This window comes from Tasmannia lanceolata, unplaced genomic scaffold, assembly GCF_043159265.1.
Source record: "Tasmannia lanceolata isolate RefF3 unplaced genomic scaffold, GAP_Taslan_0.1 ptg000008l, whole genome shotgun sequence".
Taxonomy (NCBI): domain Eukaryota; kingdom Viridiplantae; phylum Streptophyta; class Magnoliopsida; order Canellales; family Winteraceae; genus Tasmannia; species Tasmannia lanceolata.
The window spans coordinates 33,368,182-33,383,502 of NW_027518685.1; the positions used below are offsets into that span (position 1 = coordinate 33,368,182).

Genomic DNA, 15,321 nt, shown 5'->3' on the forward strand with positions numbered 1-15,321 from the left:
TTCGGCTTTGAAGGTGATGAACCAGGACTTCATCAAACTTGATCGTTTTGATGGAACCAATTATTCAAGATGGAAGGACAAGATGGTTTTCCTGCTTTCTGCGCTGAACATATACTATGTACTTGATCCTGATCTGCCACCAATACCAACCCCAAATACAGATGACTCTGAAATAGTTAAGGAAAAAAGGAAGAAACGTGTTCAGGACGAACTAGTATGTCGAGGACATATCCTAAATGCTGTCACTGATCGGTTGTATGATCTCCTCTCACCTATGCAATCGCCAAGAGAAGTCTAGACTGCTTTGGAGACAAAATACAGAAATGGGAAAAAAGGTACGGACAAATTTTTGCGTTGAAATATTTTGAGTTTAAAATGTCCGATAATCTGCCAGTACTTGATCAAGTTCAAGAGTTGCAAATTCTAGTTACAAAACTGAATGAACTTGAAATTAAGATTCCTGATGCTCTTCAAATAGGAGCGATTCTGTCAAAGCTTCCTTCATCTTATAGTGATTATAGGAAGAAAATTTTACATTCTCCTAATAGTTTCACAATAGAACAGTTTCTGACGCATATGCAAATAGAGGCTGATTCTCATGCTCGTGATGCATTGTTAATGAATCCTAAAGTGAATGTGAACTATGTGAGTGAGAATGGTACTGGTAGTAATTCTAGCAAGAATAATAGCAATCTGAAAGTCAACTAAAAAGGAAAATCTTTAAGAAGTCTCAGAATAATATGAAAAATAATAGGCCTTGCTTTCACTGTGGAAAGAAAGGGCATTATATTAAAGAATGCAGATTCAGAAATGCTACAAAGAAGGAAGGTTTTGCTTCTGGTGATAATGCAAACGAAGCGAACATGGTTGAAAGTGAAGTTAAGGAACTTATTGCCATGGTATCAGAGATGCACATTGGCATGGTTATTGAATTGCACATGGCTGCTGTCACAAAGTCAACAGAATGGTGGATTGACTCTGATGCAACTATACATGTGTGCAACAATAAGGCACAATTCAATACCTATGAAGAATTGATAGAAAATGAAGAAGTTCTTATTGGAAACCACAATTCTGCCAAGGTTCTAGGAAAGGGTTCAATTGAACTCAATTTCACTTCTGGGCATAAATTGACTTTGATCAATGTATTTCATGTTCCAGAGATGAGAAAAATTCTTGTATCTGCTGGTTTGTTATGTAAGAAGGGCTTTAAGATTGTGTTAGAGGCAAATAAAATTATTGTCTCTAAGAATGGGGTATTTGTGGGAAAGGGATACTCTTGTGATGGCATGTTTAAACTCAGTATTAATGAAATAAATTATCTATTGACTTATGTTGCTGAGTGTTCTTCTAATTTATGGCATGCAAGATTAGGACATTTAAATTTTAAGTCAGTAAAATATATGTCAAAGCATGGTTATATTTCATGTCAGCAAGTTAACAATAATAAATGTGAAATATGCATTCAAGCAAAAATGACAAAAAAGCCTTTTCATAAAGCTGAACAAAATTCACTATTATTAGAACTTGTACATTCTGATATATGTGAATTAAATGGTATTCTGACCAGGGAAGGAAAAAGATATTTCATAACCTTCATTGATGATTATTCACGTTATACATATGTATACTTGATAAGAACAAAAAATGAAGTGTTTGATAAATTTAAAGAATACAAATCTGTTGTGGAAAATCAAAAGGAAAGAAAAGTTAAAATACTTCGAAGTGATAGGGGAGGAGAGTACTTTCCAGATGAGTTCTCACAATTTTGTGAAGAACATGGAATAATACATCAGAAATCTGCCCCATATACTCCACAACAGAATGGTTTAGCTGAAAGGAAAAATAGGACTTTAGTTGATATGGTGAATGCTATGATTTTAAATGCTAAATTACCTTTTAACTTTTGGGGTGAGGCTTTATTAACAGCATGTCACATTCATAACATAATTCCTCCTAAGAAAACACATATCGCTCCATATGAACTATGGAACGGTAGGAAACCTAATCTGAACTATTTCAAAGTGTGGGGGTGTATTGCATTTATAAAGTTCTTAATCCACACAAAATAAAATTGGGAACAAGAGGAATAAAAAGTGTATTTGTAGGTTATGCACAAAATTCTAAAGCATATAGGCTTTTGGATTTAGAATCAAATGTAATAGTTGAATCTATATATGTTGAATTTATTGAAAATAAGTTCATTGCTGATTCTATTTTGTATGAATCTGATAAAGAAAAATATGATGCAAATATATCAAAAAGAGAGAAAATAAAAGAGAATGATGGTTCCATTGAACCAAGGAGTCAAAGAGCAAGGAAAGAAAAATCCTTAGATACTGATTTTATTTCCTAGTTGATGGAGATAGAAATAATGTACTTCATAAAATACTTATTTTACTAAATGTGGAGGATGATCCAAAAACATTCGAAGAAGCAATGTTATCTAGAGATGCAGCTTTTGGGAAAGAAGCTGTAAATGATGAAATGGACTCAATATTGTCTAACAATACTTGGGTTCTATTGGACTTTGTAGACACCCCATTTTGACCGGACCATTTTCCCCAAAATCGAATAAATTCTCGAAATCGAATAAAATCCTAATCCCGAAGTTGAGTCGAGATCCCGGAACCGAATCTCAAAATTTTCAAAAAATCAAACCCGAAAACCCTAAAAATGCCCATTTCCATATATTTTGGAAATTGTTTGAAAGCCTGGGTGATCTCTGAACCCCATTGGCATCCTTCGTTCAATTGCCCTGATCCTCTATCTCATTTTCGCAAAAATTTGAAAGAGTTACAAAATACCCCTGAGTTTTGGTATTGGCACCTCTCTATACAAATTTCTCAAGTGTGGATGATGCTAACTCGACCTCTCCTTGATATTTTACTAGCTTACCTTGTCTCTTAGGGTTTAGACCGTGATTAAATGGGTACATTTTGGAATTAAAATCTGTCAAAGGACAAGCTGAGTTTGTGTGATTATCAAAGCGAGGGTGAGGTTGTTTCATTTGCAAATGGAAGGGGGTTGATTTAAACAAGGAAGATGTGACAATACCAAATCCTTGTATTAAAAGGAGAAAGATATATTTGTTTTTTTTTATTACTTGGGGCAGCCCACTCAAGTGCAAAAGGAAGAAATAAAATACACTAGATGGGGGGCTGCCCATGAGAGAGAAGGGGGCATAATATATCATTTCCCATTTGCAAGAGGGCATTATTGGAAATTTCCATTGCTTTCTTTGCAAGCCACAAGCATAGGCCATTAGATCAAAGAGGTGAAGTGTAGGGCTCAGATCATCTAGAATGTTCTAGGTTTTAGGGTTTCTAGGAGGGCATTAAGGCTAAAAGAGAGAGATGGATGACTGAGATGAGAAGGGAATGAAATAGATGGCTGAGATTAGGAGGAGGGTTTTAACCCTAGCTATAAAAATAGAAAATGTCGTGGGTAACCAGGAGAGGCAGAGATTTTTCTAAAGGAAAAACGGAGAATAGCAGAGAGAGAGGAGGATACACAGAGGAGGGGAGGAAAAAAAAAGAGAGTAGCAGAAAAGGAGGAGACCGGCCACCACCATCCACCACCACCCAACCTTTCCACCACCAAACCCTCTTACCACAGCCACCCCCTACTTCCTCAATTTTCAACATCTAAACCCATTTATTCCGGTGGCCTTACCGGTGGCCTTACCGGAATCCGGCACCATCACCTCCTACCTCCCCTCGCGGCCACCATCAATTATCTCTTCAAACCCTATTTTAATCTCCAATCCGACCACCTTCCTCAGCCTCCATGGATTCCGACAATCTCACCGGAATCCGGTGACCTGCCACCAAGCTACCTCCGACCGTCTTTCTCTCCTCCATTACCGCTCTACCCTAGCCTATCAGCCACCATCTACATCACAGCCACCTCCCTTGAAACCATCTCCGTCCAATCCCTCTTCCAACTTCGGCCACCGGAATCCGACACCACCATTAAAAATAAAAAATAAAAAAACAGAGAGAGAGAGAACGAGAAAAAAAAGCAAGAGAGGAGGGGAGCTCGTCAACACCATCTCTATCATCCCCCCATATCAGCCATATGAATCCAATTCAAAACCCACTTCAAACTCACCTAGATCTAAACCCCAGTTCTGCCCAACCTAAAGCCCATCTGTTTCATCAAAACCCATGTCAAGACACCATTAAGTCCGGCCACTTGGTTTTCTCCGACCGTTCCCTCTGGAATCTGACCCCCCACCACCATCTTCAACCTTCGAACACCACCACCTCCTTTTGCAACCTCCCCCACCAGCTCCTTTGTTTTCAAACCCAAATCTGTAGCAATAACCCTTCTCTACCTAACCAGAGATTACCCAAACCCATTTCCACCATAGCTGAACACCATCAACACCATAAATTTCTTTTCATTTTTCATTTCAGCAACCCTCCATCACCATCTTTTCCATTGTTGTTTGGGAAAAATACACAGAGAGATCGAGAAAGGGGATTCTACCATTTTCTCGCCAGATCCAACCTTGCCACCATCATCCATGCCGATCATCGCTCTCACGGCCATTGAAAAGCAAGGATTAGAGGAGACTAGAGCTCTAGCAAAGAGGTAAACCGATCATTTTCTTCCTCTCTAATTCCCTGCTGGCTCATTTTCATATCTGTAGGATATACAAGTGCATGTGGGTTTGGTACTTGGCATATTAATTTCCACGATTTAAGTTCTGCATTTTTAGTTTTGGTTTATGTTGTGTCTGTAGTCCGTTTGAGTTATCTGTTCCTCTAATTAAGAACAGTAGCAGCAAGGGCAAAGGGAACAGGGATAATGGAGTTTTGACTTGGCTTGGACCTTGGTAAATCTAGACCCCATTGAAAGAGGAATTATTTCCATGTCTCGTGACCCATTAAATCCGTATACCAATTAGGGTCTCCTATGGGTCATTTTGTCAATTTTAAACTTACACAGCTCCTTCTTAGGGTAGTGATATTCTGCCACCATGTTTAGTAATGGGATAAATCTACTCGTGCCCTTCGATTTATTAGATGTCAATGACTGTCACAATTCCAAGTGAGCCCTCACAATCCTTCAGTCTATCAAGGAAGAACAAACAAATTGGGTTTGTGCAAATATGGAGACGGAGAAGGATGTCAATATTTTCTTGGTATGAATTGCTTTGGAGGTCAGACATCTAGTCCACCATGTTTTATTACCTGTGCAAGCTTAGCTAGCTATGTTTTCTTGTTTCTCATTCTTAGTCCATTTTGTGAGAATTATCTCAAGTAGAGTTAAACTGCCATAAGTACTCTTTGGGTAGCGGGAAAACTTGATTTGTTTGAGTGATTGTTGTGTGAATGGGTAGGCGATGACGGAATATTTCTTTACCCACGCCTTGCCCTTTATGTCTCGTCCCCTTATCTAGGACCTCTTACGAGACTTAGGGGTCCCTTCTCTTTCGAAACTAGCACTTCTTATGGGGCTTGAGGGGTTTTTCTTTTCCTTCTATTTCTTTATTTCCTGTGGAGCTTATGGGTTTCCATCTCGTTAGGTTTATTACATCATTCAGGATTCGGGATTTCTTCTCTCTTCGGGTACATCCTTTGCATATTCTTTGGGATACTCTTTGCATTTCGGGATCCCATCGATTTTAGGAGCACTTGTTCGGGTTTAGGCGATGAAGGACAGCAACCTCTTGAGCCAAAACCCCCTTTCGATCAAAAGGGATAAAAATACATAAAAATCAAATAACAAAAATTCAAAAAACATCAAAAAACACTCAAAACGTATTTCGAAATGCTGTTTCGAACTACGTTGGCTTGATCCCTTTCCACAGGGTACGTAGGCAGCTTGGGACCGTCATCCTAAGTTCAGTCAAACTTTTCAATAAAATCATTCAAACCCTTCAGAAAAAATCATTTCAGCATCCAAAAATATCTTTCAAGCTTTTCTCAAAAATACAAAAACCAAAATGGGCAAGGATGGTGATTGCCAGGTCACTCGGAGCCTTCTTTTCATTTCATTTCCGATTTTGATCGTGGTTTGCCGGTGTTATCGGTTTTCCGACGTTTTATCGGGTTTCGGGACGGGCGACGACGTAGCGTGGCCCCTTCACAGGGATTGTCCTCGCTGAGCCCAACGATAGTCTATGACGATCGTGAGACTTATCTGATCTTTAGCGGATCAGGATCGCTGAGCTTGATTAATTGGAATCGCTCCCTGAGCCTATTGTACGCTCCCTTTTCTTTTCCCTGACATTTTCGGTCCTCATGTACCGTTGTTTTTTTCCGATTCATTTATTTCCCTGCATCTTTTAGCTCATTGTGTGTTTATCTTTGACTTCTTACTTGCTACTGTTAGCTTGCTTACTTTCTTAGCATGAGATTGATTATTATTTTCTTAGCATTATCTCTTACATAGGCTCGCATGCTAGTGTGTTTATTCTATTGCTTTGGTAGTTTACTACTGTGCTTATCTGTCCTCTCACCTGCTTAGTTGTAACATTTATTCATCTTATCTTGATTATCTGCTTAGCTGTAGCTATGCGTGTGGATGTTACTGCTTTCCTAGATGTGATGGGTTAGGATTAGATGCGGTGAGTTAGGATTTGGATGTTTATTTCTTTTGCCCATCCCCGGGTCATGCATGCTTAGATAGACATTTTCTCGGGGATACTCGTTCCCATTTCACATGATTTTAGCCCAAAACTCTTCAAAATTAATTAAAAATGGCATAAGAGACCATGTGCTTGCACTTGGGCGAATTGGGGGCGCTTAACACCTTCCCCATTCGTCATTAGGCACGGACTTTTGTATCTCTGGTTATCCATTGCAATAGAGTATTTCATGGGATCCAGGACCTGCTTCCTTGGATAACGACTCTTCTTTGTTATAGGTACATCTTGGTTCCGGGCTAGGCCTTGAATCGAGAGGTATCTCATTTATATCGCCACCAATGCTTTGAGTGGCACCATTTCGAGAGTGGCACCATTTCGAGAGTTCCTTGGTAGAGCTCTCCTTCACATTGTGGAGATCTTAGAGGACTGGTGTGGGATCTCGTGTCCCTCGCCCAACAGTCCTTTGGATCGGGGTCCACAGGCTGGCGACTCCGCTGGGGATTTCTTGGAACATTGCCTAACTCTGTAAAAATGCAATTTTTACTAATTTTGGAAGAAATTTGGACTAAAATCATTTTAAATGGGAACTTTTTCCGTTAGAATGCCAGGGGCACCAGATAGGTGCGTAAATAAAACAAGGGCTCACACACTCACTTCCATCATTTGCATATATTATCTGTTTTGTGGTTATTTTCTGCTATGGATGTGCTATCAGACTGCTTACCTAGGAGAGATACTATGAGTAGGAGCCGTGAGGGCTATACCCGCCTTCTAGTGCCACCGCCCCAGTAGTATACTCAGCACCTGGACACTTCGTGTGTAAAACGGACATAGTTCGTACACTGGACTCTATGTCACAGTGTACAAGTAACTATGCACTCGGCCAGGTGGACCTCCCAACAGTACCCTTTCTATATATTGCATGGTCTTTTGTTTGCATTTATGGTCGAACATGTGTTACTTACACATGTGGAGCCTCGATTTAGGAGCCTTGTCCCGTCTATAGATTATTGTAGTTCACTTTAAGTGGCTACAACGCGGTCCTAGTACACTCACATGTCTGTCATGAGTCGAGACTTCCTTGACTCCGCAAGATTAGACTAGGATTGGTGCCCCTGGTTAGGGTGTATATATGTATATATATTTATTTACTAGATTAGGGTCTGCTTAGTTAGATTTTCTTTCATAATCTAATCCATTCTCCCTATCTATCCATCTTTTGGATTATGATCAGTTCATTGGTTTCACATCATTATCTTTATAGCCATGATCTATCTTCCCTGAGCTTGATCCTTTGATCGATCTTGATCAGATCGCTCCGCATACCAATTATGAGTCTACTTTGCCATTATCACTACCAGAGTGTGTTTTTGCTGAGAGCCCTGTTTCATCTTGACCTTATCGGCATATTCTTTATGCTTGGTTGTCGAGACCCTCCTTGTACTGTCGTTATGCTGCCGGATTTTCTCCAAAACCTTAAGCGTAACTATTATCCTTTAGGGTTATTGATAAACCATGTGCTTACCGTACCATATCTCCTAGTACAGCTGTCATGCTGCCGGATTTTCTTTAAATGTCCTGAGTGTGGTCATCATCTTTTTAGGCTTGTTGCTAAACCATGTACTTACCCTACCACATCTCTTTGTACAGTCGTTATGCTGCCGGATTTTACCCAGAATATATTGAGTGTGATCGCTATTCTTTAGGGTTAGTGATAAACCATGAGTTTACCATGCCATGATCCTTTTGTAAGGCCATTATGCTGTCGGATTCTTATCTGAAACACTCTAAGTGTGATGGTTATCCGTTTAGGTTTGATGGGCCGTCATGACCTTCTTACAATTGTTGTACTGCTATTCTTACCCAGATGAGAGATGTGTTTGTATTATCTCTTGTTTCAATTTGTGCATAACATTCTTTTTTATTATCTTAATTTAAATTAGTGTTCTTACTTCCATTTCAGGAGTCTGAGTTAAGCAATAGCCATTGCTTCGAAAAAAGTTACCATTTCACAGCCTACTTGGTCCCGCCAATCTTCTACGTCGAGGCTAAGTCGTAGATCTTCTTCACCTCTCCCACCAGCTTTATTTCCACTTATCTCCCCTAGTCTTAACCAAATGGCCGAGTCAAATGAGATGCTGGCTGAAATGAGAGACATGATGAGGAACCTTACAAGAGAGGTATCTTCCCTAAAGGAAGAGGTTACTCAGTTGAAGAACGAGAAAGCCGCTACCTCGAAAGCACCTGTCGTCCAAAATCCTACTAATATGATTCCAGGCTTTAATCGGTATGTCATTTCCCCTGAAGATGATTTCTATGACGAGCAATATGTAGAGGAGAATTGTCTTCCGCAATCAGCTAAGCCAGGCAAAGAGAAGGAATTGGTTGATAGAGTTGAAAAGTTGACCCAACAAGTTAAAAGCATGCAAGTTAAGGGCCCAAAGAAGGTCAATATGTCTGATTTTTCCCTCTTCCCTGGTGTCACCCTTCCTCCAAAATTCAGAATGCCAGACTTTGATAAATATGATGGGACGGGGTGCCCGTGGAGTCATCTGAGGTCGTTCATTTCAAATTTAGAAGGGTATGGGCTGTCTCCAGAGCAGATCGCTAAAGTGTTTCCGATGTCTCTAACAGGAGTAGCTAAGAAGTGGTTCTTTCATCTGAAACCCGAAGAACTCGGAACTTTAGACGAAATTGCTAGCAAGTTCGTTGAGCAATTTTCGATGGAAGAAGGGATAGAGGTTACAAAGAGGGATCTGAAAGCGGTCAAGCAAGGACCCTAGGAAACATTTACGTCTTTTGTAAGAAGATGGAGGAGAAAAGCGACCCAGATGACTAACCGCCCTTCTGAAGAAGATCAGATCAAAATTGTGGTCAAGAACCTGTCTCCGCAGTATTACCACTTCATGGCGACGCAGTATTATTCTGACTTCAATCACTTGATCAAGACAGGAACCATAACTGAAGATGCATTGTTGAAGGGTTCTCTGGCGAAGTCATCTTTTGATCCGAGGAATGGAAAGAAACCGATGGTAGTTTCAAAGCCTGAAGTTAACAATGTGGTTGTTGCGCGCCCTATGAGAAGAGTTGTAGCAGAAACAGAGCAGCAAGCGAGGAAAGCGCCAAGGCATTTTGATCCGCTACCTTATCCTTTATCTGTCGCTCTCAATAAGTTACTAAGAGACAAAAAGATCACTCTCTTAGAACCGAGACTTCCACCACCTATTCTCCCCAGATATTGGCGTGAAGATCAGCATTGTGCATATCATCAAGGAACAGGGTACCTAACAGATAACTGTATGGCCTTGAGGCATAAAATTCAGGATATGATAGAAGCGAAGAAAGTTGCTGTATTTATGCCAAACACTACCCAGAATCCATTACCAGCTCATGCTGCGCGGCCTCCACCTACAGTTGGGGCGGTTTTTACTGAAGAGCCTAATCTTGACCCTGCTTCCTTGATTTGTGCCATCGCTTCCGATTCACCGACTGTCTTGGCATTTGGTGAGGAAATTGAACAAGTAGAGGAAGAGAAGCCTTATGTGCTTGGAGGAGATGAAGATGATTATGCTGAGTCTTCTGGTGGTCCCTACATCCTTCAATGCGATGAAGAGGAAGTCCAAGATGTTGCTCCATATGTTCTTAGCTTTGATGATGATGACTTCAATTTTTTGAACGATCAATGTGACGAAGTTCGCCATGTTACTCGAGGTGGGCGAATTTTCAAACCCGCTGAGTTAAGAGCTGAGAACCCAGCTGAAGTCGTAAGGGCCGCAGAAGCACAGAAGCAGAACAAGCCTAGTTGCGAAGAAGAGGATGAGAATCTCTTACGCCAACTTAAAAAGACCCAGGCTAATATTTCAATTTGGGGTTTGCTTATGGCTTCCTCAAAGCACCGTCAAGTTGTACTAAGAGAGTTGAATGTTGCACAGGTATCTGTAGATATTACATCTGATGAGCTGGTTGGTTCGGTAGCAATGGCTAGGGTGTCCAAGACTCTTTCTTTCACTGATGAAGATTTGACATCTGAGGGTCACAATCATACGCGTCCACTGAAGATCACAGTTATCTGTAACGGGAAGAAGGTCCCAGATGTATTAGTTGACAACGGGTCCGCACTGAACGTATGTCTGTTAGCCACCGCTACTGTCCTGGGATTTGGGCCGAATGACTTCATCCCTTCTGAACAAGGAATTTTGGCTTATGACGGTACCAGACGCGATGTTATTGGAACGCTAGCAACCGAAATTCTAATAGGAGGAGAAATCTTTGAAGTAGAGTTCCACGTGCTCGATATCAAAGCGTCTTTCCTTCTCTTGCTTGGCCGACCTTGGCTCCATAAGGTTGGAGTTATCCCTTCTTCACTGCACCAGAAACTGAAGTTCATCAGAAACAACAGGGTGATAACAGTCAAGGGTGATCCTGATTTAGAGGTAGGCCAAATTTCGCAAGAGGGTACCTCAGAAAAGAAGGGTGATGTTAGTCTGACCGGGTTCTCTGTAGAAGTCACAGCCATATCATTTGAGAAAGTAAAGAATGAAGAGATTTTGTTCCTCACCAGCACTAATCCCCAGGTTGTAAAGATGATGCGTAAACAGGGGTACCTTCCCGGTGCAGGTTTGGGTCGCAATCATCAGGGGATAGTCGAATGGCCTGTAATGAGAAAGAATGAAGGGTTGTTCGGACTCGGATATGAACCTTCTCGTGATGAGATTAGAGAAATGAGAAATTACATGCGGAAATGGTCCGAGCTCGGTCGCCAAGGTCTAGAGCTGCCGATGAAACCGTTTAGTCTTATCAGAAATGGTAAGTACCGCAGAGAGGGAGATGACTTTGCATTCTGTGGGTTCGCAGAGCCGTGGGTTGATGAGTTAACAGGGCAAGAGCTGCCGGGGTTTGAGATATTTTTCGATATGGAGCTGCCAGATGAGTACCCGAGTTTGCAGATTCATGAGATCGAACCAGAGGTTGATTGGGCTGATATTCTTGAGCCGTGTCTTCTAAATTCCCTGTTTCAGGTTGAGTTACCGATTGTAGCCATGATCGGAGGAGATGCGTTGATCCTTGATCCTGAAAGCCTTATCACCCCAGCCGAGGGACCTCTCACGAACTGGAGTTCCCAGGTCATACCCCAAGTCGTCATCCAGTACAGTCCTGTTTCTATCAAAGAGTCTGTTGTCTCTAGCTATATGTCCATTTCCGAGTCAAAAATAGAGTTTGCTATATCTGATGTTTCTTTTGATGCAGATACAGTTGTGATCGAGCCCATTGATGAGGAGTCTTCTAATGCCGTTGTTCAGTCTGATGCAGAGTCCATTGCATCTTCCGTTGAGTCTATCGAGTCTGTCAATTCTGTTCATACGATAGTCCAGTCTGATGATGAGTCTGTAAAGATTTCTAAAGATTTCAATACTGAGCCCATTGAAGGCGCGTCAATAGATGTAACTTCAATTTCTTTGAATGAAATAAAAGACTCTTCTTTTTATTTGCCTGTCTCTACTTCAATTTCTGCTTCTTTATCTGATCAAATTGATAATAATAATAATCAAGACTCCCCCTCTAATGAGGATGCCGACGAAACTCCCCCTGAAATCAAACACATGATTAGGCAGGAGGAGCAGCGTCGAGCAAAACCATTCGAAGAGAAAATCGAGACCATCAATATTGGTGATGAAACCCTAATTCGAAAAATTCGAATTGGCAAAACATTAACTCCCGAAGAGCGTGCGGAATTAATTGCCCTGTTAAAGGAATTCAAAGAAGTTTTTGCTTGGTCCTATGATGACATGCCGGGATTAAGTGAAGACATTGTTCAACATAGACTTCCCCTAATCCCGGGTGCCAGGCCGAAAAAGCAGAAACTCCGAAAAATGAAACCAGAGTGGGACTTGCTAGTCAGAGATGAAGTTCAGAAACAATTGGATGTTGGCTTCATACAAGTTGTTGAATACCCTGAATGGCTAGCCAACATAGTACCGGTGCCCAAGAAGGACGGAAAAGTCAGAATGTGTGTGGATTTCAGAGATCTGAACAAAGCAAGTCCGAAAGATGATTTTCCTTTGCCACATATTGACATCTTGGTGGACAACACAGCGGGCCATGCTCTCCTTTCATTTATGGATGGATTCTCAGGATACAACCAGATCAAGATGGCTCCTGAAGACATGATCAAGACGGCCTTCATCACTCAATGGGGGACATATTGTTACAGAGTTATGCCATTTGGACTCAAAAATGCTGGAGCAACATATCAGAGAGCTGCTACCACTTTACTGCATGACATGATACACAAAGAGGTCGAAGTATATGTTGATGACATGATCGTTAAAGCGAAGGCCAGGGAAGAGCATGCAGGGGCATTGAGAAAGTTCTTCCAGCGAATCCAAAAGTTCAAGCTCCGTCTCAACCCGAATAAGTGTGTATTTGGGGTTACGTCAGGAAAACTACTGGGATTCTTGGTCAGCCAGAGAGGGATTGAAGTAGATCCGCAGAAAATCAAAGCTATCCAAGAAATGGCGCCTCCAAAGACCGAGAAACAGATCCGTGGGTTCTTAGGCAAGGTCCAGTACTTGAGAATGTTCATTGCACAGTTGACAACGACTTGTGAACCGATTTTCAAGCTCTTAAAGAAGAATGCTTCAAAGAAATGGAACGAAGAGTGTCAAGAAGCTTTCGAGAAAATCAAGCAGTGTTTGGTTTTACCACCAGTTTTGTCACCAATCATACCAGGACAACCGATGTTGCTGTACTTGTCTGTTACTGACACAGCGATGGGGTGTATGTTAGCGCAGCAAGACCCGGAGTCAAAGCGAGAAAGAGCCATTTACTATGTCAGCAAGAAAATGTTGGAGTACAAGCAGAAGTACACCATTCTTGAGAAGACTTGTCTAGCACTGGTTTAGGCTACTCAGAAGCTGAGGCATTATTTGTTATCGAATAGGATTCTTCTACTCTGATGGATGGACCCATTGAAATATTTGTTCGAGAAGCCAGCTCTCACCGGAAGAACCGCCAGGTGGTTGTTGTTATTGTCTGAGTTCGATATCACTTATGTCACTCAGAAGTCAATTAAGGGGCGCGTGATAGCTGAACAGTTAGCCGATTCACAAGCAGAAAATAATGATTTTTTGAAAGCAGAGTTTCCAGATGAGGAGATAATGATTGTGGAAGATGAAGTTCCAGACACAAAGTGGTTGATGTACTTCGATGGAGTAGTCAACAATCAAGGCCAAGGTGTAGGGGCGGTGTTGGTGTTACCAATAAAGGAGTATATCCCTATATCCATCAAGCTTCAGTTCAAGTGAACAAACAATATGGCAGAATACGAGGCATGTATTGCAGGTTTGGAAGCAGCCATGGCCTTGCACATTCAGGACCTAGATGTATTCGGGGACTCAATTCTGATTATCTGTCAAACCAACGGAAACTGGAAAACAAGAGACGATAAGTTGATCCCGTATAATACGTACCTAGAGTCTCTGGTCAGAAAATTCAGAAATATCACATTCACTCACCTATCTCGAACAAAGAATCATTTTGCGGACGCATTAGCTACTCTGGCTTCAATGCTCGATATTTCTGCGGCAATGGAGGTTCAACCATTAGAAGTACGGCTTCAATGGGCCCCGTCACATGTTAACGCTATTGAAATAGCAGCGAGATGTTCAGATGGCAAGCCTTGGTACACAGATATCAAAAACCTCATCTTAGGCAAGGGGCATCCGTCGGAAGCTTCAGGAAAAGAGCGAAGGTCTCTTCAGAAATTGGCCTCTAACTTTATCATCTGTGGTGAGGAGTTGTACAGAAGGTCGTTCGATGGAATCCAACTTTTGTGTATAGATGAGGATCAAGCAGCTGAACTCATAGAGCAGACACATGAAGGAGTATGTGGACCGCATATGAACGGAAAGATGCTATCAAGGAAGATTCTCAGACTTGGTTATTACTAGCCGACAATGGAAGCAGATTGCTACGCCTATGTGAAGAAATGTCACAAATGTCAGGTCTACGCCAATCTCATCCATGTGCCGCCTTCTCAGTTGCATTCTCTTACTTCACCGTGGCCGTTCTCAGTATGGGGAATAGATATCATCGGGAAGATAAGTCCGAAGTCTTCTAGTGGGCATGAGTATATCTTGGTCGCCATTGATTACTTCACAAAGTGGATAGAAGCTGCTTCGTATGCGTCATTGACCTCGGCTTCTGTTGCAAGGTTCATCAAAGCGAATATTATTTGCAGATATGGAGTACCACATGAACTAATTTCAGACAATGGGTCCCATTTCAAGAAGGAGGTGGCGCGCCTGTGTGAGGAGTTTAAGATCAAGCATCATAAGTCGTCGCCTTATAGACCTCAAACAAATAGGGCTGTTGAAGCTGCTAATAAAAACATCAAAGTGATCATCAGCAAGATGACTGAGACTTACAAAGATTGGTCGAACAAGCTCCTGTACGCTTTGTGGGCCTATAGGACGTCGTTCAGATCCTCTACAGGCGCAACTCCGTATTCTCTGGTGTACGGAATGGAAGTTGTCTTGCCTGTTGAACTGCGAATTCCCTCCCTGAGAGTGATGATGGAAGCTGGGTTGCCAGAATCTGTTTGGGCTCAAGCCAGATATCAAGAGTTACAAATGATTGACGAAAAGAGGCTGAAAGCATTGTACCATGTTCAGGGGTATCAACGCCGTGTCGAGAGAGCCTTCAACAAGAAAGTTTGTGTT

At 41.6% G+C, this 15,321-nt stretch overlaps 1 protein-coding gene across 1 annotated transcript; it reads left to right on the plus strand.

The window, feature by feature from the left end:
- The first annotated feature begins 13,914 nt into the window (after nucleotides 1–13,914).
- On the plus strand, nucleotides 13,915–14,550 carry LOC143882890 (uncharacterized). Its single transcript, XM_077386277.1, has one exon. The coding sequence runs from the start codon at nucleotides 13,915–13,917 to the stop codon at nucleotides 14,548–14,550; it is 636 nt and encodes a 211-aa protein (XP_077242392.1).
- The last annotated feature ends 771 nt before the right edge of the window (nucleotides 14,551–15,321 follow it).

Excerpts from the sequence above, each read along its gene's own strand:
- LOC143882890 (XM_077386277.1), top strand. The coding sequence starts at position 13,915 with ATGGCAGAATACGAGGCATGTATTGCAGGTTTGGAAGCAGCCATGGCC.